Source organism: Mustela nigripes, chromosome X, assembly GCF_022355385.1.
Source record: "Mustela nigripes isolate SB6536 chromosome X, MUSNIG.SB6536, whole genome shotgun sequence".
Classification (NCBI taxonomy): domain Eukaryota; kingdom Metazoa; phylum Chordata; class Mammalia; order Carnivora; family Mustelidae; genus Mustela; species Mustela nigripes.
This window is the reverse complement of record NC_081575.1, coordinates 116,606,575-116,632,294: the sequence shown is the minus strand read 5'-3', so window position 1 is coordinate 116,632,294 and position 25,720 is coordinate 116,606,575. Positions and strand designations below refer to the sequence as shown.

Below are 25,720 nucleotides of genomic sequence, written 5' to 3'. Positions count from 1 at the left end.
GCGGGCACCCGCCACGTGGCCTCCCTTTTGAGATGGCACAGACAGTCCTTGCGTAGATAATGTTTCGGGCTTTTTTTTTTTTTTTTAACTTAAATTTTTTTTTCTGCCATAAAAACTTTGACAGAATCATAAAAAGAATCAGAGTAAATTTCATAAATCAACTCTTCCACTTTCCATGGGACTCCTAACGTTTCCACCTGACCACACCCATCCCCACACACTCATCAAGAATTCACAGGTAGTTGTCGCTTCTGTTGTTGTGCATGTGCTTTGCATGTCCGTTGTGAGGACTGTCTTCCATACTGAAGCACTTACCCACCTCCTGATCTATAAGGGAAGGTTTGTGAGCTAGTTCTCTTCCTGTTGGTATCTCCTAACTGTGTAAGAGAAACCCATCTCTCTTTCCAACATGGAGCGAGCCGCAGGAAGACATAAAATGGCAGACGGGAGAAAGCAGGGTTAGTTGACCCCACGGATGGGGGAAGGGGGTGTCTTGAAGATCACTGGAGGATAAACGTGTGCTGGTTTTTGCTTCTAGGTCTTGGGAAAGTCATTTAGTTCCTCTGGACCACTTTAAAATAAGAGGACTCCTGTCCTACACAGCATACATGCTCAAACGAAAAGTAGACCTTAAATATATTCAGCACCATATAGATTTTTTTAAAGTAGCTTCAGTCTCTCTTAATGTGAACAATTGCATATTGACTTAATCTCTTCCTCTCTCTCTCCCCCCCTCCCCCCTCCCTCTTCTCTCCCTCTCCCTCTTGCTTCTTCTCCTCCTTTCCCTTCTATAAAAGCTACCACCTCATCCTGGGCACCCTGGTTATATCAACTTCAGCTATGAGGTAATTTTTCTCTTTACTAATTTTGACCATTGTTTGAGTTAACAAAGTCCCGGGCTCTGTAAAGAATAGTGTGTTGATTCTTTATTCAAGATGTTTCTCAGTCCTGCTTTTTTTAGTTCCCATTACCAGCTTCCTGGTTTAAGCCCTGATAGGTTGCCTCAAGCCTGTACTGCCCCAGCACACTCCTACTTGGCCTCTCTGACTCAGTTTCTCCTCCTTACATGGCTATAAAGCTATTCATCGTGAGCTCCCACTCAGGGTGGGGCTGCATGGTAGTGCAGAAAGTGAACTCTGGCTGAACAGCTCTGTTCTATTTCAGCCTGGGGAAGGTGGGGGGGGGGGGTCAGGTAAGACGCTATTTAAGATCCTTCCCAACTAGAAACTCTTGATTCTAAGATGTTCACGCTCTACGTGTTGCCTTTGTCGTCTTTACTGAAAGATCAGTGATCAGTGACCAAGGGGTCTGTGAGACATTCTGCAGAGCAATGGAAAGCAAGAGATTTCTGGAAATCAGGTTTGAGGCTCTTCCCAACCCCATACAAATCACACGACCATAGGCAAATAGTTTTCTCTCTCTAAAACTTTGGTTTCCTCATCTGGAGAAGGGAAATAATTATAATACCCACACTTCAAAATATGGCTTGAGGAGCAAAATAGTTAAGCAATATAACAGGTGCTTTGTCGAGTACAATTTGAGCAAGGTTAGTAATTGTTGTATTCATATCAAACACTGTACTACTACACCACGAAATCCCCAGAACTGAGGTTAACCAAGTATATACCATTTAGGGAGGACTAAACTCTTACTTCTTTCCAAGGTTCAGATGACATTCTGTGAATCTGTTTACTCATACAAGCTGAGGAAATTGTGAGTAACACTTAGAGGCAAGATTTCCTGTGAAACCTTAAAAGGTTGACATATTTGACCAGAAAACCCGAGTTTCTAGGTTGAGGGACAGATTTTCTGGCTTCTTTATTTTTTCATTGTGACAGCAAATCAAAAAAGGATATGACTAATGTTATGGCACATTTATTTGTTTTGTTTTGTTTTGCTCTTGCAAACAAGAGCAGGTGCTGTGGAGTTGACCAGAATTACTACTTTTGTGACCTTGATCAAGCCCATGAACCTCTTGAACTCCCCATGACCTCGTCTGTAATAGTGAGGGTGAGGATACTTGCCTCAGGGTATGTGAGAACCCATGAAACATGTGTGTGATGGAGGTAATGTAGCGCCCAGCACTTAGGAAGCTCCTGAGAAATGTTAACTTTATTCTTGTTCTGTAGAACTCCTGCTTTCAGGCTATCAGTATTGACAGGACTGCGACAGTGAGTCTGCATTTCATGCAACGAAATTAAAGCAAATGTCTTCTAATGTCTCTTTTTCTTAAGGTGCTTACCCCCCTGAAGTGGTACCAGAACATGATAAGGCATCCGGTATGTAGATTTTTTTTTCTTTGTTCCCTTAAAATATAAGCATGCGTTTCAATTCCCCTTTAAATGAAATAACATATCTATGCCACACACAGACACTAACGGAAAATCTAGCCTGTAAAAGGTCATATCTGTGTACACAGTCAGAAATTCTTGCACAGGAAAAAAAAAATGAATAAATACTCATAGTAATAATGACAAAGAAAACATGACTATTTCTCCGGCTGGAAGTCAACGGAGCCAATGGTAAACCTGACTCTTTGTTTCTCACCAGTACCCTTCCTATGGTTACGAACCCATGGGTGGATGGCTGCACCACCAAATCATTCCCGTGCTGTCCCAGCAGAATCCCCCGAACCACGCCCTACAGCCTCATCACCACATCCCCATGATGCCAGCTCAGCAGCCCGTGGTCCCCCAGCAACCAATGATGCCAGTTCCTGGCCAACACTCCATGACTCCAACCCAACACCACCAGCCAAACCTCCCTCTGCCAGCCCAGCAGCCCTTCCAGCCCCAGCCCGTCCAGCCACAGGCTCACCAGCCCATCCAGCCCCAGCCACCCGTGCACCCCATCCAGCCCCTGCCGCCACAGCCACCTCTGCCTCCGATGTTCCCCATACAGCCCCTGCCCCCCATGCTTCCTGACCTGCCTCTGGAAGCCTGGCCAGCAACTGACAAGACCAAGCGGGAGGAAGTGGTGAGTAGCGCTTGAAGCCACTGCGGTGCCTGGGAAAATGGTAAAGCAAAACTGACCCCCCGAGTTCTAAGTTCTCAAACAATCCAGGGTCTAGAGTTTCAGGAGCTAGACAGGTTAGTGACTCTATGAGTCCAAGCATGTGTTGTAACTTCATATTATAAATAAGTTTATCAGTGAAGCTTAGGAATTATGACCATAGTTTTTATGGTGGGTTTAAATCCTACGATTATTTTGAATTTCTCCCAGAATATGTGTTACTGAAACCCATTAATTTTAAGGAGAGCAGTGTAAGGGAATATCAGGTCTCCTTATAGTTCAAGGGTTTGACTAGGAAGAATAGGCTAGAATTGCACTGAAGATTAAAAAAAAAAAAGTAATTTTTGAAAGTGGAGGGGGATGTAAATATTTGAAGAGGCTATAAAAGGTAGGTGGGAAATCTCTTTGAAGACCTCTTTAATCTCTTTAAAGGAAGATTACCAGTCTAGAGAGGATTTTAATCTAACTCGGAGGAAGCTAGATGGTTTATTAGATTCATTCTCAGTACTGGGTTCTATAGATTAAACTCTCAGCAAGAAGTTTCCACAAGCACAAAATTAACTGCATTACAGAAAGTTCTTCCAAATGAGTGGGAAGAAGCCAATAAAATAAATGACTCATATTCATATCCACAAATCCATATTCTGTGTATATGAGATTATGTAATTCTACTGCATATGTAATTCCAAGTTACAAACAGTATTGAGGACTTTTCTACTGAGAAGCAGTGAGGGCGGAGATGGAAATGGCCTGGATGGGGAGCTAGAGGATACCCAGGTTCCAGTCTGGGCTTTGCCTCCGAAGAGAAAATGATACTGTCCAAGTTACTTCAAATTTATGGGTGTTTTCCCTTTTGTAAAAGAAGAAAAAGTGACTACCTTCGATAACTTCCAGCCTCTGTCCAAGTACAAATACCATAGTTTCCCAACAAAAAATTACAGTGCCTGCCATTTATGGCTTCATAATTATGAGCATATCTGTGGAGAATATGGGGCAGAATTTTAGAAATCATATCCCAAAGAATTTGGTGCCTCTCATCGATTCTTCTAGTCTAAGGTACTGTTCCCTCTACATAGAAAGTGCATTTATTCATTGCTTCATTAATGATTAAGGCCATGAACTTTATAATGTGCTCACATCCTGCCAGACTATTTCTGGAAAGGTGACTTTGGGCAGGTAGTTTGAACTCTTAAAAAAAAAAAAAAGCCAAAAAACTCTTATGTAAAATCAGAGTACCAATACTAGTAGCTTCTTAGAGTTGTTTTACGGAAAATAAAAATCAAGTGATGAGCTCAGAGCCTGGCACGCAGGAAGTCCTCAGGGAAAGGGCAGCTATTAGTACTTTATTATTACGGAAGAGTTGGAAGTGTCCCGAAGGCAGGAACGTTCACTCTGGATACCTCCTCTCCAATAACAATGAGATAACAAAGAAGTTTGGAAAATTACAGAGTTCGACTTAAACGGCTGTACATCATTATGGCAAAACGGAAGCCATAGGTGTGATTGTAAATGATACTCACTAGGAATATCTGTAAATTATTTTAATTCTTCCTTTTGTTATTATTTTAAGGATTAAGACATCAGGAAATGAGAAGAAACACTTCAGGCGCTTTCAGAATGACACAAGAGCACGACGCGTTTTGCCCGCCATCACTTCACTTAGTAAATTCTGTAACTAAAAATCAGTACCGTTAGCAAACAATAAAATGGTTTAATAATCACTCACGTCTTTGTGTTGTTTGAAGCTTACAATTTCATGTCACTTCGGAGAAGGTATTATAAATGGCCTTTCTCGGATAAGGTAGGAACTGCTCACACACCTGCACAACTGACCATTTTGCAGGCAAGTGAGGGCTATTTTTCCTTGCGGAGAAAACGGATAGCATCTCAAAACATGAAAAAAAAAAAAAACCCAGAAGTTTATGCAGTAGTTATCATAATAGATGAAGTGAAAAATTATGAACATGTATAGTTACTGAACCTAAATCAAATGAAGGGACGTTTATACGAAGAGTTCTTTAAATTGAAAAAAATAAGCCCTTGGGAAATGTTTATATTACAAAACAAGTTAAGACTTGGAACATGGGCTTTATACCTTGCACCACATTAGTAACCAAAATCCAATCTTTTGATCTCATTCTACTGAAAAGGATTTTTAACTGAAATTATGTGATATGTATAACAATGTGTTGAATTTTAAATGATTGGGGTAATCAGTTTTCCTAAGAAAACTTTTATTAAATGAAGCTTCAAACAGAGACTCACAGTGGTTTTGTACACAAGTCATTTCTTTCACTTAATAATTTTTAAGATGATAAACTGTACTGTATAGTCTTCCAAATGTTAACAGATGCATAAAATGGACTCAACACAACTTTTCTTTCCCACTCGTATTTATATTCGAATACTTTTTTCCTCCTACGCCCACACAGAATTGTAAACAGTCCTTTTAGGGTTTACATTACACAGCACCCACAGTACCTTTATGATCAAGGCTCCTTAATCATTTTCTGGCATGAATAAACATAACTTTACAGGGAGGGTCTTGATAGTTAAACAAATAACTTGATTTAAAAGAACTAGGATCCCATAAAAATGTAAGAAATCTTTTAATCAACTCGCACGAACCAATCCTGATCAATTTAGAAAATATTTATTTATCACCCCTTAGGGTAAGGCACTATTCCATGCCCTGGTGAAAGCAGTAAGTTCCCATCCTTAAGAAATCTAGAACCTACCAAAGGGATGAAACGAGCTAAGAAATACTGACAAGAGAAGGCCTAGCACCATTAACACTAGGACAGGAGTATGGTCAAGATGCCCTGGCAAATACGGCAGACTTCCTTAGCTAGCTGCACGATAGCTTTCCTCACCACTCGTTCTGTGTTGGCAGAGCTGGAATTGCTCCCAGCATCTGGCCTTCCGCAAACCCAGGACAGATGAGCCCCTCCCCTGTCCCAGGGAATGAATGTTCACTTCTCCATGCCAATTATGGCATCAATTACCATAACACACCATATCCATACCAAATATGGAATCTATTCCCTTTGCTAGTGACTGGTTGAGGGACGGATTGAGGTGGAACCTGAACGATGAATGAGGAGGCCACAAGGAATATTTCCTAGGAGAGGAGGAGTTTCTGGGGGGCAAGATTACTTTCCAATTAAAAAATACACACACATCTGGAAAACAGTATGGAGGTTCCTCAAGAAGTTAAAAATAGAGCTACTCTAAAACTCAGCAATTGCACTGGGTATTTACTCCAAAGATACAGATGTAGTGAAAAGAAGGAGGGCCATATGCACCCCAATGTTTATAGCAGCAATGGCCACAATAGACGAACTATGGAAAGAGCCCTTATGTCCATCAATAGATGAATGGATAAAGAAGATGTGGTACATTAAAACAGAGGAATATTACTCAGCCACCAGAAAGGATGAATATTTACCATTTACATCGACATGCATGGAACTAGAGGGTATTATGCTGAGCAAAATAAGTCAATCAGACAAAGACAATTATCATATGGTTTCACTTGTACCTGGAATATAAGAAACAATGCAGAGGATCACAGGGGAAGGGAGGGGAAACTGAATGGGAAGTCATCAGAGAGGGAGACAAACTATGAGAGACTCTTAACTACAGGAAACAACTGAGGGGATGCAGGTGGGGGGATGGGATAATTGGGGGATGGGCATTAAGGAGGGCACGTGATGTGATGAGCACTGGGTGTTGTGATATGCAACTGATGAATTATTGAACTCTACATCTGAAACTAATGATGTACTATATGCTGGCTAATTGAATTTTTAAGAAAAAGGAAAAGTACACACACACACACACACACACACACACACACACTCATGCTAGGAAAGAGTGCTATTCTGTCTTTGGGTCTATTTGTTTGAGGATATGATGCCTGGAGCTATGTCTACCATATTATGACCAGGAAGGACCTAAGTCTTTGGTGGCATCATTGTGTCCCTGAATTAACCTACCCTGGAACCATCTATTCCTAGATGGATAAAACACTCTATTTCCATAACAGTACTTTTCAATTGTGGGTCATGATATCAATAGCAGGAGCCCCGGCATTTGTGTCATGTCATGTCTCTTTCAATAATTTAAAGCTTATTTGGCCAGAACTAAGAATTATGTTGTCAATGCATTTCCTGGGGGAAAAAAAGCCAGTGGATAGATAGAGATATATATCCTGGTGTATTCCAGAAAACATATGCCTCCCCACACACTGCCTTTCACAGTTGATGAAAATATTGTCATTACATTCATTTCTGCTGAGAAACATTTGGAGGGTATAAGGGCTGATGTTACTTGGGAGACGATGTGTGACACTGGAAAAAAACCAGAAACTCTGGAGTGAGACTGGAGTTGCTTTCAATTTTTCTGATATAAGAGGACTCTCTATTTGGAAAAGTCATTGACAAAATAATTCTCCTTTTATAATGATTCAACTTATACACACACACACACACACACACACACACTCAAATCACATTTTGAACTACAGGGAAAAAGTCAGGTCTTGGACTGAAAAGTACTCACTATAGAATGAGATGTAATGCGTAAGTTAATTTTATGAGAAACAGAAACTTGTGTATTCAATGGCCAAACATGTGTTTTAATAGAATCATTTTCATGGTAGGCTACAACGGACATTATTCTACTGCATTAAACAATGTCTATTAACCACAACACAGCACCTCTCTGATGATCCAGAATGAGGCGTAGGAACACCTGTCAGTGAAGTGTGTTGTGTTGGCATTTCAGAGATCTTGAAGCTCTTAACGCCTGTTCTAAATTGCCTTTTCACTGTAATTGTTCCTTTCGGCTCTTGGCTATCACTTCTTTTTGTTAATGTATATTTACATCTTGTAACGTGTAGCTTATTTGTAAACATATTCTCCCTAACAAAATTAAGTACATTGGCCTTAGGATTGTTACTTCAGAAGTTCCACCCTGGTTTTGAGGCTATTTTATTTCCTGACTCCCCAACTGTGGCAGATGGCTGCAACCGACAGAATTCTGACATGGATGTGGCCGTCACCACATAGAAGAATGTAGCTGATGTAAAATGAATAAACAGAGCATTTCTAATTCATTACAACTCAGGCATAGCCAGCTGCCCAACACTGTACTTGAGTAAAATATGGGATAAAATCACTAGATTCTAATGACTGAGCCTCAAAGCACAGGCTGACATAGATAGCAGGACTGGCCATAAGTGCACTAATAAACCCAAACTTTCGCCCGAAGAATTCTTAAATCAGGGAACAAACAAAAGTAGATTATTTACGAAGCTGTACTACGTCTTTGAAATTCAGCTGAAGAGACAGATGAAGTTGAGGAAACCACCTCAAGGAAACTCCCTTCTCACAAGAACCACTCTCATGTCACTAATAAATGATGAGTATTTACCATTTACATCAACATGCATGGAACTGGAGGGTATTATGCGGAGCAAAATAAGTCAGTCAGAACCACTCTCATGTCACTAATAAATCTGAAATCTACTCTGCTCCTGTTCACTCTCTGTTGGTGAGGACTTCAATATGCATCCTTTTGGGGGGGTGTGTGCGGGAATTACCTTAAGAGAGCCATCAAAATACACGAAAGGATACACGCAGAGGTGTTGGTCACAACATTAGTTATACTATGAGAAATTTCAATTTTCTTACCTCTAGCTGAAAGAGTAATGTGATAAAAAAGTATGCTTTAGAAGAAAATTTATTAGTGGAGAAAACGTGACAAACTAAAACTTAAGACCAAAACCATTTATCATACGTACTACTACACGTGGCCTTAACATGTAACTAACTTACTTACACATAAATACACATAAATGTGCATTGGCAAAAACTCGGAACGAGATGCAACTGTTTGTACAAAGACACAATTTTTCCCACAATCAATGTAAGTTGCTTCTGTAAACTAGAATCATTAAATTATTTATTTAAAAGTTTGTTCTCCCTTTCTTCTACCTCAGTGCAGACATAGCTCTTTCCTTCAGTTCCCTGTGATGTGAGTTTTGGTTCTTGGTGGGTACCCTGCAGGTAAATTTCAAGTAGAAATGACTTCATGCGTACTTGATTTTCAGAGAAACATTTTGACCGAAGAAGGGCTAAGGGAAAGGAACTACTGGCTTTAGCAGGAACAAAAATGAACAACAAGATCAAACAACAAAAAAGAGATGAGCATTATAGGATGAAAAAAGAAGAACTAGAAACAGCACGAATAAAATAAAATAGAGAAATGACCGTCAAAGCAGCTCCCGCTAAAATTCTGAAATTCCCGTGAGAGGTCAAACACAACATCTAACCCCTAAATTCTTAAAGAGCTGGGTGCTTGCACTGACTTCTCACATGAAGTTGGTTCTCCTCTGATTGAAATAATGCCTTAAAACTCATCAATTATCTGATTTCACTTTTGGGCTTCAATTTGCTACAATGTGCTTTTTCCTCTTCTATGTTTAATGACATTAGGTCCGAATCATCAGAAAATGCTCCCAGCTCACGCGTTAGAAAGGGCAGAGGAAAATGTAACCTCACAAACTTGGGTTTTGGCCTGGATTTCCAGAACCACCTACCCTGATAGCATACAACCACATACCTTGATGGTATGCTTTGAAGACAGGGGTTCAAAGGGTTAGCCGGAAGTCATCTTCACTTTGACAGAGACAGTGACTAGTTAGCAGCATTTTCCAAATGAAAATTCAGATACGTAGGGAGATAATACGATAGAATACTTGAAATCAGAGATATATACTAACTGGTAATTACACTCTATACTTGCCCTGTTCAGTATGTATCCCCACATGGCTATTTGAATTTAAAAGAATTAAAATGAAATAAAATTGGAACTTCACTTCCTCAGTCACACGAGACACATTTTAAGTGCTAAAAGGTCATGTGGGACTAGTGGCTACCATATTGGACAGCGCGGACACAGAACATTTCCATCACTGCCAGGAGTTTTATTGGACAGTACTGCTCTATACACTATTTCCTGAGGTAGAAGAGCAAATCCTGTTAATTGAAAGATTTTAAACAAAAGATGAAACAAAACAGACTTGCTGGTTAGAGCTGAACATCTCAACTATCCATAACAAGTCATTTCCGAAGCATTCCAGGAGTCCTGATCTTGTACGGAAATTTTCGAAGAACTGTAGAAGCGCCCTTCTATGCCGCAGGTCAAATCGCACACACCAAAATGGTTTTCCCTCCAGTTCTCTTTTAAAACAGATGAATTCGGAGTTCAGCTACACTATTTTTTCTCCTCATCAGAAAAACTATTTTGCTTCCAAAGGAATAGTCATTCATTTTTCAGACCTCTACCAGCCACATCCACGCTGGAGGTCGAAGGCTGGGGCTGCCCTTGACCTAGGGCTTCCCTGGGAACAGGCCAAAGTTTAAGCTGATGGAAAGATAAAAGTAAGAAAAGAACACAAACTTTTGTCCATCCCTAAGGGTGGTTGACTGCCTGGAAACATCAAAAATATTTACATTCTTTTCTCTTTAGTGGTTCAAAGCAACAGTGTGACATAGGACAAATGGGTGCACACACACACACACACACGCACACATGCGCACACACGTTTGTGCGTGTGTACTGCCCACTGAGTTTACCTGTAGTAAAAGGACACATGCAGAGACACAGACTATCTGGGAACCTTGTAGTGTTCCATAAAGCTTCTTTCCATTCTAATCATTTAGATATGGCTATTGTATCAATTATCATTATGGCACACTACACCTCTTCCAAGATAAAATTCTATCAAGAAAGAAAGGTCAAGTTGCTTATCTTATTTATATGCAATGTCAAGTTGACTACCTCCTCTCTCAACTCCACTAAAATGAAAACATTGACTTTTCCCATAAACCTGAACGTTGCCTCTTAGTAGTAAACAACTGCTGAAAATACCAAGCTTGAGTTTAAGACCAAGACTTTAAAAAGAATGTAAAAGAGCTAACAACTCTATTAATTAGGGAAAAAACCAAAAGAGATCCGACTGTGAACAGCTTAATATGGGAATCACAAGAGAAAAATAGTTTCAACCAATTCCCGCACTTCCAGAACATAGCGATCTCTAGTAGTGTTCCATATTGCTTTAATAAAATAGTCATCAGCCTATGTTTGTTGTGAAATTCTTATTAACTGATCTTTTTGCTTATTGTTTGGTGATTTGGCTTATAATTCCTTTTGCCCTCACTGGTCTAGAGCCTTATCAGCAGGGATCACTGGCTGACATTTAGTTATCCAAAAATACTTCCCTGCTGGGAAGAATTCATCTTGGCCTCATCTGAAACACCTGACTCTTCTAGAAGATAAATAATACTTGAGGAATAAGATCGGGCTAGGAGTGGTGGTGAGGAGTGAAGACAGGAATGATCCTTTGGGTCCCAAAACATCTGCCTTGATAAACTGCACCTGAATAATCTACAAAAAAACAAAACAAAATAAACAAGAAGATCAATAAAGCCCCCTTACAAATAACATTTCCCTATGGTCAACAAAAAATAGCCCAGGCTCTAGCATTTACTTTCTTTTTATAAATAATAAAAAGTGTTAAACAATGTTAAATATCTTCCTCAAAACCACCAAATCTTGTCTTCCTCTCCCCCAAATTTTCCATGCTTCTAGTCTGTGGAACGTATGGGGTCTGCGGTCAGTTACGTTTACGCACAAGGGCAAAGACGGCTTCTCAGCGTGCCGGCGCGCTACGCAGACTTCACAACCAGACCATCCAGCTTCACAAGCACGACCTCCACCAATCTCCTGTGCAAATCTGGACCAGTTTTTCAGTCTCCGTGTGCCTCAGTCTCCTCATCTATAAAATGTACTCTCTCTGCGTCCTTTCACATCAACGAGCCCCAGGCTCCACAAATGTTGGCCATAGTTCTTCTAGTCAGAAAGGAAGTCTTCTCCAGGCTCTCTGCCTGCCCCCACCCCCGCAGAGGGAACACTACACAGCTGGAATCGGAAATGATGTAAAATTTGGACACAACATGGAAGTTTTCTATGCTGAAGGCTCCAAACACATGTCGCTTACCAATGTGCCATCTCTGACGTGCAGCCCCTGACCACCTTCCTTACTGATGGCTACCCTACATGACCCCCCTACCCTACATGACTCCCGCCTTGTACCCGACACCCCCAGAGGCGGTTCTTTGCCACTCCTAAGGTCACCCTGAGAGCGATATGAGATGAAAGCCACCAGTAGGGTCCCATGGGCTGGCTGCACAGGACTCATTAGAGGCCAGAGCATTCGGCCTCCTCCCTCTGTCTTCTCTTGACCTTCTTTATAAGGCCCGGCTGCGATGTATAGTGACTGCCGACTCCAACCCTTCCCTTGTTGCTCTGGCTTCGGTCACAGGTCAGCTAACTCCACTTTAGGGATTTCTTACCAAACTCTTTCTCTAGGGCAGTGGTTCTCAACCAGGGCAGCTGTGCCCCCTAGAGGACATTTGGCAACGCCCGGAGGCACAATGAGGGGGTGGGAATGAGGGTTGAGCTGCTACTATTGGTGCCGAGTGGCCAGAGACCAGAGATGCTGCCAATCCTCCAACAGTGCACAGGACAGGTCCCACAACAACCAATGATCCAGCCTTGAATGTCAACACCGCTGAAGATGGGAACACTGCTCTAGAAAACGAGGCCAATATTGAACCACGCTGTGTGTTCAGAACTTAACATACAGTAACAGTGAACAAATGGAGATGTCTGTATACATTTCTTAAATGTAACTGAGAAAGCAAAACCAGGAGCTCAAATCTTAATGTTGGTAAACTTGATGTAGGTCCTCATACAGTAGGCTTTTCACTTCCTCCACCAATTATATCAGCAAAATCCAAACAGCTTGGGGAGTGGCCAGGATGTTAAACAAAATTTGCAAGAGAGGGGACGCCTGGATGGTTTGGTCGGTGAAGCGGCTGCCTTCGGCTCAGGTCATGATTCCAGGGTCCTGGAATCGAGTCCCGCATTGGTCTCCATGCTCAGTGGGGAGTCTGCTTCTCCCTCTCTCTCTGCCTGTCTCTCTGCCTGCTTGTGCCCTCTCTCTCTCTCTCTCTCTCTCTCTCAGATAAATAAATAAACTCTTTTAAAAAAATTTGCAAGAGAAAAGATATAGCTGCACCAGGATTAAAGGAGCTGGGGTCTCTAAGTCAAAACCATTCTGCAGAAACTAAAATAGTTGTTCGTTTCTTCAGAAGTGACTTAGGGGTGTCTGGGTGACTCAGTCAGTTAAGCAGCTGCCTTTGGCTCAGGTCCTGACCTCAGGGTCCCAGGATCGAGGCCTGTATCAGGCTTCCTGCTCGGCAGGGAGCCTGCTTCTCCCTCTGCCCCTCCCCACCTCATTCTCTCTCTCTCTCTCTCTCTCTCTCTGTCAAATAAATAAATAAAATATTTAAAATAAAAGTTACTTAAAAATGTGTTCATTGTTTCTTGGGAGGTTACTTAAAAGTTGGGGTGCCTGGGTGGCTCAGTGGGTTAAAGCCTCTGCCTTCGGCTCAGGTCATGATCCCAGGGTCCTGGGATCGAGCCCCTCATTGGGCTCTCTGCTCAGCGGGGACCTGCTTCCTCCTCTCTCTCTCTCTCTGCCTGCCTCTCCCCCAACTTGAGATCTCTGTCTGTCAAATAAATAAATAAAATCTATTTAAAAAATCTTTTAAAAAAAGTTGTGTTGCCTCAGTGATAACGAGGAGAAAAATAACCAGACTATTAGCCATTGGTATAACTACTGAATTAGAACTCATTTAGTTTGTCTGGGAAGAGTCCTGTTCTGGGATTTGCTTGAATTTGGCAGAATAATGAGAAATAAGTGGGTAGGGATTTAAGATGCCATAATGCTCACGATTTTCAGAACCATCATTCTGCATGAGTATTCTTTGATAAGTATGACAAAGTTTTTGTTACAATATTATTACCAGAAAACCTCTGACAGCCATGGAGAACACAAACGGTGTGCTATAAGTAGAGGAGACCCACTTCGCTGGAAGGCAGACTTCGGGCGACCTACAATATGTGACAAACTCAGATCAGGAGACATCCTATCTGTCCGAACAGCAAACTCGAGACACTCCTCTATGTGACATCTGTCCCCCGTATACCTCACAGCAGAAGGGCCATAAATGAACATCAGGTCAATGCCGGCTCATTGAGGGACCTTCTTCTACTGGTCCATGTGGGCTGGAGTGTTCAGGCCTCTAGCTTTCCCAGGATATGCTGGGCATGCTTCTATTTCAAGCAACTACTTGTTTCTACTTTGGTCTCTCCACTAGCCCGTAACCTCCTTGAGGAGATTTAGAAAAATCCGTAGAAACTGGTCAGGGTGCTTAGTATCTGCTCAAGGAACCATCATTAGCATAAGAAAGCCACCATACTGTAATATAAAACTAATGTTAGTAGTAACATCGAACACTTATTGGGCTCTTATTATACTCTTGGACTTGTTCTAAGCGTATGACACATATTAGCTCACTTAATGCTCACGACCTTTAGAGGAAATGCTGTCTCTATCCCAATTTACAGTTGAGGACTCATCTAAACGTTCAGCTTTAAAAAGAAATGCACTCCTTAACACACACACACACACACAGACTCTCCCATTTTTGATCACTGCGGTTTGATAGGCAAACTAATCTATCATCTGCCTCTAGGATCCTAACTAAAACCACCTCTATTTCTAAACAGTACATATGAATTCAGCTCGACCAGAGTCATGAAGCTCGTCTCCTTTGTCACTTAGTCTTTCCTGTCCATTTGAACTCCCGAGGGCTGAGGAGCTAATGGCAAAGAAAAGTGAAGAGGTCCCCGTCCCGTAACTTCTGTGCCATTGTGGTCAACCCCCACAGATGGGGAAGAAACTTCTGTAAATATGGGCAATTTCAGCACGCCAAGGCAGCACTGCCTTGGAAATAGGAGATATCCATCCATCCCAGGGGCAGGTGCGCGCCTGAACACAAGCGGCCCTCACTCTCTTTCCTTGGTTCCCGAAGACGGACTGAAAACCAACCAACCAAGTCCAGTCCTCGCAGGAACCACAAGGTGCTATCTTTCCCCCTGATTCGTTCAGCAGGAACCAATGATGTCCTGTTAGAAAAGGCCAGCCCCAGCCCTCTGTGACCTTCCTTGCCAAGTAGCCTGTGAAACGCCCAGTCGGCACCTGCAGGGAGCCCGTCTCAAGAGACATTCGGAAGCTCTCCGGGAGTGGCCACAATAGGAGGGTGGCTGCTCTATCTCTCGTGGGACACTGACTCTCTCCCTGGCCCTTGACATCCAGATTAAAAGATAAAAAAAGCTTCCCCAAATGTTCACTATGGAGGTGGCCAAGGACTGGCTGCTGCTGCAGGGACCCCGCAGAAGAGGAGATGCTCACGACCTCGCACAGCCATAGGCAAGAACGGATGCAGGCTTGGAGACTTGACAAAGTCCTAACTGCACCCGGAATGTGGAACTTGGGCTCACTCAGGTTTCCACAAGTGATTCGTTTCTTCATCTCAAGATGGGCACAGCAGAGCAATGTCAAAATCTATTTCTTTTTAAAGATAGTGGTGGGCGCCTGGGTGGCTCAGTGAGTTAAGCCGCTGCCTTCGGCTCAGGTCATGATCTCAGGGTCCTGGGATCGAGTCCCGCGTCGGGCTCTCTGCTCAGCAGGGAGCCTGCTTTCCTCTCTCTCTCTCTGCCTGCCTTTCCATCTACTTGTGATTTCTCTCTGTCAAATAAATAAATAAAATCTTTAAAAAAAAAAAAATAAAGATAGTGGTGAGGGGATGCCTGGGTGGCTCAGTCGGTTAGGCATCTGTCTCTGGCTCAGGCCATGATCCCAGGGTCCTGGGATGGAGCCTGGCATCGGGCTCCCTGCTCAGTGGGGAGTCTGCTTCTCCTTCTCTCTCTGCCCCTCCCCCTGCTCATGCACTCTCTTTCTCTCTCTCAAAGTAATTAAAATTTTTTAAAAAACAAAAACAAAAAACAAACACAGTGGTGGCTTTTGAAAGCACTTACTGAACAGTGCTTAAATGTGCAGTTCCTACCAGTGGGATTTACAAAGACAGTTGGAAAACAGAAGGGGATTTACTGCCTCTGTGGCTCATTTTCCCACAAACAGAACACAAAGTCTCCCAAGGAACAGTAGGCACTATCCAGAACCTGCCATGATGGCAACCTGAGTTGATTTATTTTCTAGTTGCTATTACTGTAAATAATTAGAATCACAGTATTCTCTGCCCTCCTTCAAAATGGAAGCATTCCACAGATAATAAAGGATGGTGATCGAGAGCAGTAATTTTTCTCCAAAAGCTTTTTTGTTTTTTAACAAATTAATTAATACATGTTTACATTGCTTTATACATAGCCAATCTGTGACAAAGCTTGTGCTTTCACCTTGGTATGTTGTTTTGTTTTGTTGTTGTTGTTTTTTTAACTCACCAAATAAAGCAGTGTTTAATGTGATACCATCTTGTTCCTTAAGGAAGGATTCAAAGAAACTTTCACTCGGAGCTATCCGAAACCAGCACGTACCTAAGCTCTGTAAACACTTTGATAATATTCTAAGTTAATAATAAGAAAAGATGGATTTTGAGACTCTTTCATGAAAAACTGGAAGCATAAAAAAAATAAGATTTGTACCAGAAGCTGCAGGCAGCAGAACCAAGGTTTTCTGATTTTCTGAAATGATCATCTATCTTTGTTGCACAGAGTGGCCACAGGGAAGAGGCTGGCCACATTTTGTGGTTTCACACCAGTACACATATTGCTTGTCAATGTCATTGAATCCTGCTCCTTTATCATAATGAGACGAAGGACACCATTTGCCCTTGTCCCAAATGTCTGTCATTATACGGTATCCAATAAACCAGACCCAGAGAGAGGCTACAGAGTAATGCTGTTTAGTCTCATTTCTGTCACAGACTAGCCAGCTGACCCTGCCTCACACAACGTGGTCCACATTCACCCTCCGTTTCGTCACCCAACACAGAAAAACACCACACTAGAAGGCCACCAAGAACTATGCAAGGACAGCATACGTCCATATGCGTAGTCAAAATGCATCGATTCAAAAGTCCCAAATAAAGAGCCAAAAGGAAAGGTGCAGAGAAACGACGGTCTTACTGAGATGTGCTCGGAGCTTGCAATACAAACATTAGTGTCTTCGTGATGATTTACAACATTCCAGTCACCCTGGCTCAGAGGCTCTGAGCCTTCTCCTAAAGCAACAGGCAGAGACGCTGTAAATGTCCTCTGAACCATCTAAACTTTGAGGTTAAAAGAGACCCGAGTGCTGGAGTAAGTGGAGCGAAGCCCTCCAAAGCTACTGCCTCTCTTGCTCTTGCTTGCTCGTGTCCACCTGCCCCCACTGCTGCTCCAGAATCACGACCCCCGTGAAGGCTTTCACATCTGCCTCGCCCGAAGCAGGAGGTACGAGGCACAGAGCCTGAAATGCACGCGCCGCATCTTCTTACCTCTCCAGGGTCCTTACACCTCAGCAGCAACAGCAGCTCCAGGCAGAACTGACCCCCCATCGTCTCCACGCAGAGCCCCCGGCCAGTGTGGGAACAGAGGAGGAGGCTGGAGCCAGGGAGCCTGCTGAAAGAGCTAGAGGAGTCAGGCAGGCAGGCTCCCTGGCTGGAATGTGCAGCTAGAGGCCCTGGGAGGGAGAAGGCCTGGGGGGTCACTGTGATCCTCTGAGTCAGACACCCTGGGGAGCTGTCAGCTCTGGAAGGCCTCCTTCAGCACACAAAGCAGAGAGGCACCAAGCACTTACAGGGAAAAGACTCTAAAGTCAGGAAGCGGAGGTAAAAGGTTCCGTAGACCTATGTCAGTTGACAGTAAGCAGTAGAGAGGCAACAGGCATGCTGGAGGCAACAACTCATTTAAATGAGATGCCAACCCACATATGTGATAGGGGACTTGTATCCAGATATCTAAAGGACTCTTAAAATTCAATAATAAAAAGACAACCTGATTGAAAAGTGGGCAAAGGCTCTGGAGGGACATTTCTCTGAAGATCATAAGCATACAAAAAGATTCTTGAGGGGGCGCTTGGGTAGCTTAGCTGGTTGGGTGTCTGACTCTTGATTCTGGCCAGGGTCGTGACTTCAGGGCCGTGAGATCTAGCCTGGCATTGGATTCCACACTGGGCATGGAGCCTGCTTGGGATCCTCCCCCCCCCCCCCCCTCCCCCTTCCCTAACTCCCTTCCCCCCCCAAAAAAAAAAAAAAAAAAAAAAAAGATTCTTGGCATCATCAGCCACCAGGGAAATGCAAAATCAAAACCACAACGAGATAGCACATCACACTTACTAGGATGGATAAAAGAAAGGTTGACAAGGACGTAGAGAAATTAGAACTCTCCTACTCTCTAATTAGAGAAATTAGAACCATTGATGAGAATGTAAAATGCTTTGGAAAACAGTTTGGCAGTTTCTCAAAATATTATAACCAGAGTTATCATATGCTCCAGCAATCCCATGGCTACCTATATCCCTGAGAACTGACAACAGATGTTCACATGACACTTGGACACAAGCGTGTTCGCAGCAGCATTATTCATGAGAGCCAACAGGTGGAAGGAAGCCAAATGTCCATCAACTAATGAATGGCTAAATGAAATGTGGCAAATCCACACCATGGAATATTATGCAGCCATGAAAAGTAATGAAGTCCCGGTACATGTTACAACATGGACAATCCTTGAAAACGGTACACTAAGTACTTTACTAAGGTAAAGAAAGCAATCATAAAAGACCACATGTTATAGGATTCCATGAATAGGCAAACCTGTAGAGTGGCTGAAGACGAGTGGTGGTCAAGGGTTCTGGGGGATGGGAAGATCACAGGCGGTAATGACTAGGGGGTACGGGGTTTCTTTTTGGTCGGATGAAACTGTTCTAAAATTGACAGAGGTGATGGCTGTACAACTCTGTGAATATACTATTAAGGTATGCACTTTAAGTGACTGAATTATATGGCATGTGAACTATATCTCAACCAAACTGTTACATTAAAAATGAAATGCTGGCTCTCATCCCGTTGCCCCAACCCTTCCCCAATTACACTGGGCTTCTGAGGTCATCATTGTGCCTGTTGATTTACCAATGGGGCTCGGCAGGGGTCTTGGGGAGAGGGGGCTTCCAGCAAGCACAGAGTGACAAATCCTGGCCTCTAGCATATTGGGACCTTTCTCTTCAACTTCGTTTCTAGGCCACTGATGAAAAGAGTCCTGCTCCAGCTTCGTGGTTTAGCCCTGCTCCTATATGACACCCCCACTCCCAAGTGGCGACTCCCTTTCCAACATGCCTGTGGGTCCCATTTGTGACAGTCCTTTTGAACACAGTTTGCCGTTGTCCTGTGCGGCTGCCCTCCCTGAATAGATTCCATGTGACTTCTGCACTGTGGATCTCACAGCTGAGTGACTTTCTTACAGCTGAAATTCAGAAGTTAATTGTTACCCTTCACCGTTTTTGAAGGAAAAGGATTTTTTTCCCAGCAATTTTAAAATAAGGGTATTGCCTCTAGGGGCTACTGTGCATTTTCACTATCATTAGTAAAAACGAAATTAGCAGGTGATGCCAATGAAGGAAGCGATTCAATGAAGAGAATACCATAGTGCTGAGTTAAAAAAAAAAAAAATCCAACATCCTGAGATAATTTTATTATCCACTAAGAAAATTACATTAGAGTTATGGACACATTCTAACTATTAATATTCATGATTATTATTATTCATTTACATATCCTTTATCTTTCCAAACTATTTTGGGGGCACAATGGACCAATTCCCATGAATATTATTTTCTTCATGATAACTAGTTCCAACCTGCCCCATGCTCAAGATGTTGCTTGAATCAGTGCATTCTGCTATTAGAACTAAAATCTATCTTTTTTTAAAGATTATTTATTTATTTATTCGGGCGTAACAGAGAGAGAGAGAAACAGGCTCCCTGCTTGGTGAGTCCCTTGATGTGGGACTCGACCCTGGGACTCTGGGATCATGACCTAAGCTGAAGGCAGACACTTAACTGACTGAGCCACCCCGGTGCCCCAGAACTAAAGTCTTAAGAGAAAGGTTTGCAGGACACCTGGGTGGCTCAGCAGGTTAAGCAGCTGCCTTCGGCTCAGGTCACGATCCTAAGGTCCTGGAATCGAGTACCTCATTAGGCTCCTTGCTACGCGGGGAGCTTGCTTCTCCCTCTGCCTGCCACTCCCCCTGCTTGTGCTTGCTCTCTTTCTCTCTCTCTCTCTCTTTAATCAGAGAGGGAGAGAGAGACAGAGAGAGAGAGAGAGAGAGAGAGAAAGGTTTGCTAGTGACCCCAGTTAACTACAATGCAGCGTCCGGAATGTATCACATTTTGCACCAATATATAAGTTTTGCCTCTTCTGAATTTGCCTTACAATTTTTCAACCCTTAAAAGTCCTTAAAATTATTTGTTCTTCCAAGTGGGTACCATTGTCCTCAGAAGGATGTCCGTGCATCTACGAAGGGATAGTCTTTCCCATTGGAGGGTGAGCAACGCTGCAAGTGAATGTTTCCATAAGACCCTGTGAGCGTTTGCTCTGTGCTAGAACATTCATACAGGCTTTTTCTCAAACACACTTGGGTGCTGTGGGTAATAGATGTCAAATAATAAAACTCAGAGGCACACGCTATGTTACTTTTTAAGGGAAAAAAGTGGGGGAAATCAAAGGGTTTAACAATTTTATTCACTGGCTTACATTCAGCGACTCTGACAATTTGGCCACTGCTCAGGTTTGTGAATTTCTATGGAAAATGAACTGTGTTTGGCAAGCCCGATGAAATATGAGGCTGATAAACAAATGTTTCATGCTTTCTCAAGACCTTATGCCACTAACTGTGTGGGATTGGAAAAACCGTTCAAATGTCAATTTAAATGTCAATTGGAAGACTGTAAATACGTGATTTTCTATACCCACATGAACTAATATAATTCTGTCGACTTCAGACCATAACTTGAACTACAGTGTCTTTGGGTTTTAATTCGGATATGTTTCACAGGGAATGTGAACTTCAGATTAGACAAGTTGAGTCAGTAGAGTTCTGTTTCGGAGTCAGAAATATTAATGTGATACTTTATGTCACACTATAGAGAATCAACTGAAAAGTCCATTGACATGAAGGTTGTTAAGAAGCAAGCCTTGAACTCAAAAAGGCTTCAGCCAAAAGAAATAAAACATTATTGAGACAGCCCAGATCATTATATAAAAGAACACTGTGGTGAATTCCGTTGCAAAGTTCATGACTCGTGAATATCATCTCCAAACCAGTCATCTCGGAGTTTTATGGAGTCGGCTCTCCAACTGCCTTCCTGACCCTTCCAGCTGGTATCTCAGGGTCATCTCGAGCTTCCCTCAACCAATGCTGAACTCTTGACTTTCCCTTCTGGCATATGTCTTTGTACCTAAGCCTCCCACATCTTAAGAGGTGTTTATAAAGCATTTATCTCCGTGCTTGGCAGGCACACCCGCTCAATAAATGTTGCTGCTGCTGATATTGATGATGATTGATGACCGTGATCTTCATGCACCCACTTCGCTAAGCCAGAAACGGAGCAGCTTTTCTTTATTCTTGCCTTCACCTTGTGTCCCATGTTTAATCCATTCCCAGGGGTTCCATCAACTCTGCCCTCCACACAAACCAGGAATCTGAGCCCTCGTCTCCAACTCTGCTCGCATCACCTCACCTCCAGCCTCCACCACATTTCTCCCAAACAAATTTAACAGACTCCTAACCAACCTAAATGTGTCTGCTCTTGCCCTTGCTCAGTTAATTGTCCATGTCGGAAGCCAGAATGCTCAGAGACACACGCGGCTTCCTTACTGAGATGTATATAGTGCTTATCATGGACTCATTCATGCGCCTAACTACCTCGGTGGCAGGTGGTGCTGTTACTTCCGCTCTGCAGGTGAGGACTTGAGCGAAGACAGGCTGGAACATGTCCAAGGTCACTCTGCCTCTAAGAGGCAAAGCTAGAATTCGCACTCCAGGGCCAGGCACCACTACACAAAGTACCATGCCATACCCAAGCTTTATCGAATAACAGACAAGCAAGAAAAGACTGTCACTTCACTTGCACTGCACCTATAGAGTAAAATCCATCTACACAGGAAGTCCCTGTGCCAGAGGGTGTCGGCCAACTTCCGCCTTCCCCTCTCCACCTCTCTCTCTTTCCTCCCGTTCTCCTGACACTCTAGGACAAAGCGAGCTTGGTCCAGGGTAGGGATCTTTGCTCATGCTGTTCCCTGCTCATCCCAGGGCTGGCTCCTCCTTCTTTATTCTGTACACCCTCAGAGAAGCCCTCTCCTGCCTTCCCAGTCTGAGGTCAATGTCGCCTGGCTTCTTGATGTCAACACCCTGCTGGTTTTCTTCTCAGCATCTATCTGAACTTGTATTTGCTTTCATATGCTTGTCCATTGGTCTATTGACTGGTCTCTCTCACTGGCATGGAAGTTGAACAATAATATTGTTCACCACTGTATTTCCAGCATCTAGCATCACGCCTGTACATAGTAGATGCTGCAAAAATCTAATAAACGATTGGCTACAGGCAAGAATTTTTTGGTGATATTAAACACCCACCCAGACCTTAGGTTCTCTGAGTGTGAGTGCAGGATCAGAATTAGATTCACCTGAGGATGACTTTTTTTTTTTAAAGAATCAACAGTAGAGTCCCACGGACTCTGTGTTAAACACCTAATTTTTAAAAAAGATTTTATTTATTTATTATTTGTCAAAGAGAGAGAGAGAGAGAGGGAGCGCACAAGCAGACAGAGTGGCAGGCAGAGGCAGAGAGAGAAGCAGGGTCCCCACTGAGCAAGGAGCCTGATGTGGGACTCGATCCCAGGATGCTGGGATCACAACCTGAGCCGAAGGCAGTGGTTTAACCAATTGAACCACCCAGGTGTCCCTAAACACCTACTTTTGAGGTCTATCACCCAGTTTTCTAAAGAATTTTTATAATTTTGATGTTGACATGATTTGGCAATGAGTAACTCCTAGAAGACTGGTTTGGCTGTGATTTGTAGTAATCAGTGTACACTTTGAGGAACATTCGCTAAGAGAGCAAAGTGTATATTATAATTTGCTTTCACATGAGATAAGACTGTTTCGAAACACTGACAATGAAATTGATACGTGCTATGCTTTTAGATATTTAGGTAAGCATTTGCATAATTGCCTTGGGAGCCAATAATTTCCTTTTCAGCTTGCAGACGTTTGTGTGGGCTCCTGGAAAGCTTGGGGTTCTTGGGCCCTGTAATCAGATAATGATGTGTAATGGATGGCATGGGCCAGCTGGAGTCCAGTCCTGAACTGAGCACAGTAGGCCTTCTGGGGCTAAGGAATCTGTATTTCTAAGAAACTTTCCAGGAAATTATTAGGCAAATAAAATTTGAGAGCTGTTACTTCTATCTAGACTATATGGATTGTTTTAGAAAAATATACCACAGAGATCCGGTGTCCACTCTTTAAATGTATGGTTTAATTCTGAGCAATCCAAGATAACATTTCACCTAAAGGAAAAACATACAGTAGTAACTGTATTAAGCTCACTAAAGGCCCATAAATGCACATTATCGGTAGCCTTTTTGGGTAAGTCATCCCTGGTAAATGTCTTTCATAGCCTGCATATCCACCTGGAAAGAAAGAAACAGACATTTCTCACCTTGGAGGGGATGGATGAACCATTTAGCCAGATAAAAAGGATAGTAAGGTAAGTGCTTTAGCCTTTAACTTGACTACGTTTTAGGCTATAAGTGGATAGTGGTAAGAAAACTAAAATTGAAGGCAGGAAGAGCTTCCTGGCTTGCTCAAATGCCAAAAGTGGCTGTTTTTTCCTGAATTCTCTGAGTTCTTCAACTTCCTCCCAACCTGTTCCTCTCGGATCTTCCCCAGCTAAGTCAATGGCAAGTTCATCCTTCCAGTGACTCAGGCCAAAACCCTGACTCCCTGTTCCCTCTGACTCCATATCATACTCCACGCCAACCCATTAGCAAAAGCCTGTTGGCTCTATCTTCAAAGCATGCCTGAATCTGATCTATTCTACTCATTTCCACTGTTCCCTCCTCGTCCAAGCTAACATCGTGTCTCACCTCAATTAATAATAAGATTGCTGGGGTGCCTGGCTGGCTCGGTTAGAAGCATATCTGACTCTTGATCTTGGAACTGTGAGTTCGAGCCCCCCACAGAGGTGTAGAGATTACTTACAAAACTAAAGCTTTTAAGAAATAAATAAAAATAATAAAATCTGGTTTTGCAAAACCGTCTCTAAAACAGTCACTTCTCCTTGATGAAGACAACTTCTTGAAGCAATCTTTGGATAGTCAATGAGTCACTTCCAGTCTTATCCTCTTCTTAAAAAGGTATTAATGCAGATGACCCAGAAAAAAAAAATACAGGTACAGAAGAACTGCCCCAAATCCCGCAGGGAGAACTTGAATGGCTGTGGAGAAGGTGTTTACTCCTTAGCAGCTCGCAGGATTCTTAATGAGCCCTGAATTACACTTTCTTGCTCATAATGCAATAGTATGAACCCCGATGTGCATTTGTCGCTCACACAAACAGTGGGTAGAGCGGCCATTCCCACGTATTTTGGGGATGAGTGAGCTGATCTTGGGGATACCGTGCCCTCCTGCCCATGAATGATTCTGGAACCCAGACCTAAAGCCATCAGCCTTCCTTACAGCCAGAGGCACTTGAGAGAGAGGTGGCTGGGGTCTTCTGCAAAATGTTTGTTTAAATGTAAGGAGGAGACGTGGGAAAAGGGAACATTTTCTTCCTGTATGCCAGGGTTTCTCAACCACAGCACTACGGACATTCTGCATTGGGTCACTCAGTTGTAGGGGACTGTCCCGGGCACTGCAGGAGTTTAGCAGTGACTCAGGTCTCTCCCCACTAGATGCCAGCAGCAGCTCTTCAGCTGTGACAAACAAAAATCGCTCCAGACACTGCCAGGTGTCCCTTGGTGGTCGTGGTGGTGGGGATGACCCCAAGCTGGGAACCACTGGCCTAAACATTGTCAGCTTTATCTCGACTGCCTGCCACAGGTTCTCTCTGTACTGGCTTAGAGATGCTTCGAGGAACAGAAAGAGAAGAAAATGGCAGGAAAAAGATCCAGAGTGTCTACATGAAACCCACCATACCTGTGATTATCTGTAATTCCCAACTATGTAAGCTGATTTAAGTGGATTTTGCTGTTATTATCAGCCAGGGGCATCAAAGGGATCTGGGGTCCACATCATAGTTCACACTTAATACACAGCTTTATCCTGGGCCCATCCTACAGCTTGGCCAAATAACCTAGGTCCCACCTTGGGGCAAGATCCTATGGGTTCAGTTTCCTGTGCAGGACAAAAATAAAATGGCTCGTTTTCCCATTTGTTAATTGCCACTTATCCACACTCATTATGGAACTGTAGAATTTTAGAGCAGAAAGGGATTTTAGGGAAGGAGAATTAAGCAAAGGCCAATGCCTCTGTTTATCTTCAAAGGAAGGTTTTCAAAAGAGGATTAAGCCACGTGACTCCGAATATCAGGAAAAGAGCCATTAGCCACTTCAAAACACTTCCTGAGCAGGACAAGTCACCATACATCTTGCATAAAAAGCAAAGGGAGACATTTTCTTATGGCCACATACACTTAAATATTCCCTTCTCCCTAAACAGGAATGCTACATGGTTTT

At 43.0% G+C, this 25,720-nt stretch overlaps 2 protein-coding genes across 6 annotated transcripts in view; one reads left to right on the top strand and one right to left on the bottom strand.

Moving 5' to 3' along the window:
* AMELX (amelogenin X-linked) overlaps nt 1-4,755 on the top strand; it is a 7,472-nt gene extending 2,717 nt beyond the window's left edge. The window contains exons 3-6 of the mRNA XM_059385370.1: nt 798-845; nt 2,235-2,279; nt 2,551-2,976; nt 4,583-4,755. Coding sequence (XP_059241353.1) covers nt 798-845; nt 2,235-2,279; nt 2,551-2,976; nt 4,583-4,588 — 525 coding nt within the window. The 3' untranslated portion in view covers nt 4,589-4,755. The remainder of the gene's footprint in view (nt 1-797; nt 846-2,234; nt 2,280-2,550; nt 2,977-4,582) is intronic.
* The window catches only part of ARHGAP6 (Rho GTPase activating protein 6), a 490,820-nt gene that overhangs the window by 123,360 nt on the left and 341,740 nt on the right, over nt 1-25,720 (bottom strand). The window lies entirely within an intron of this gene.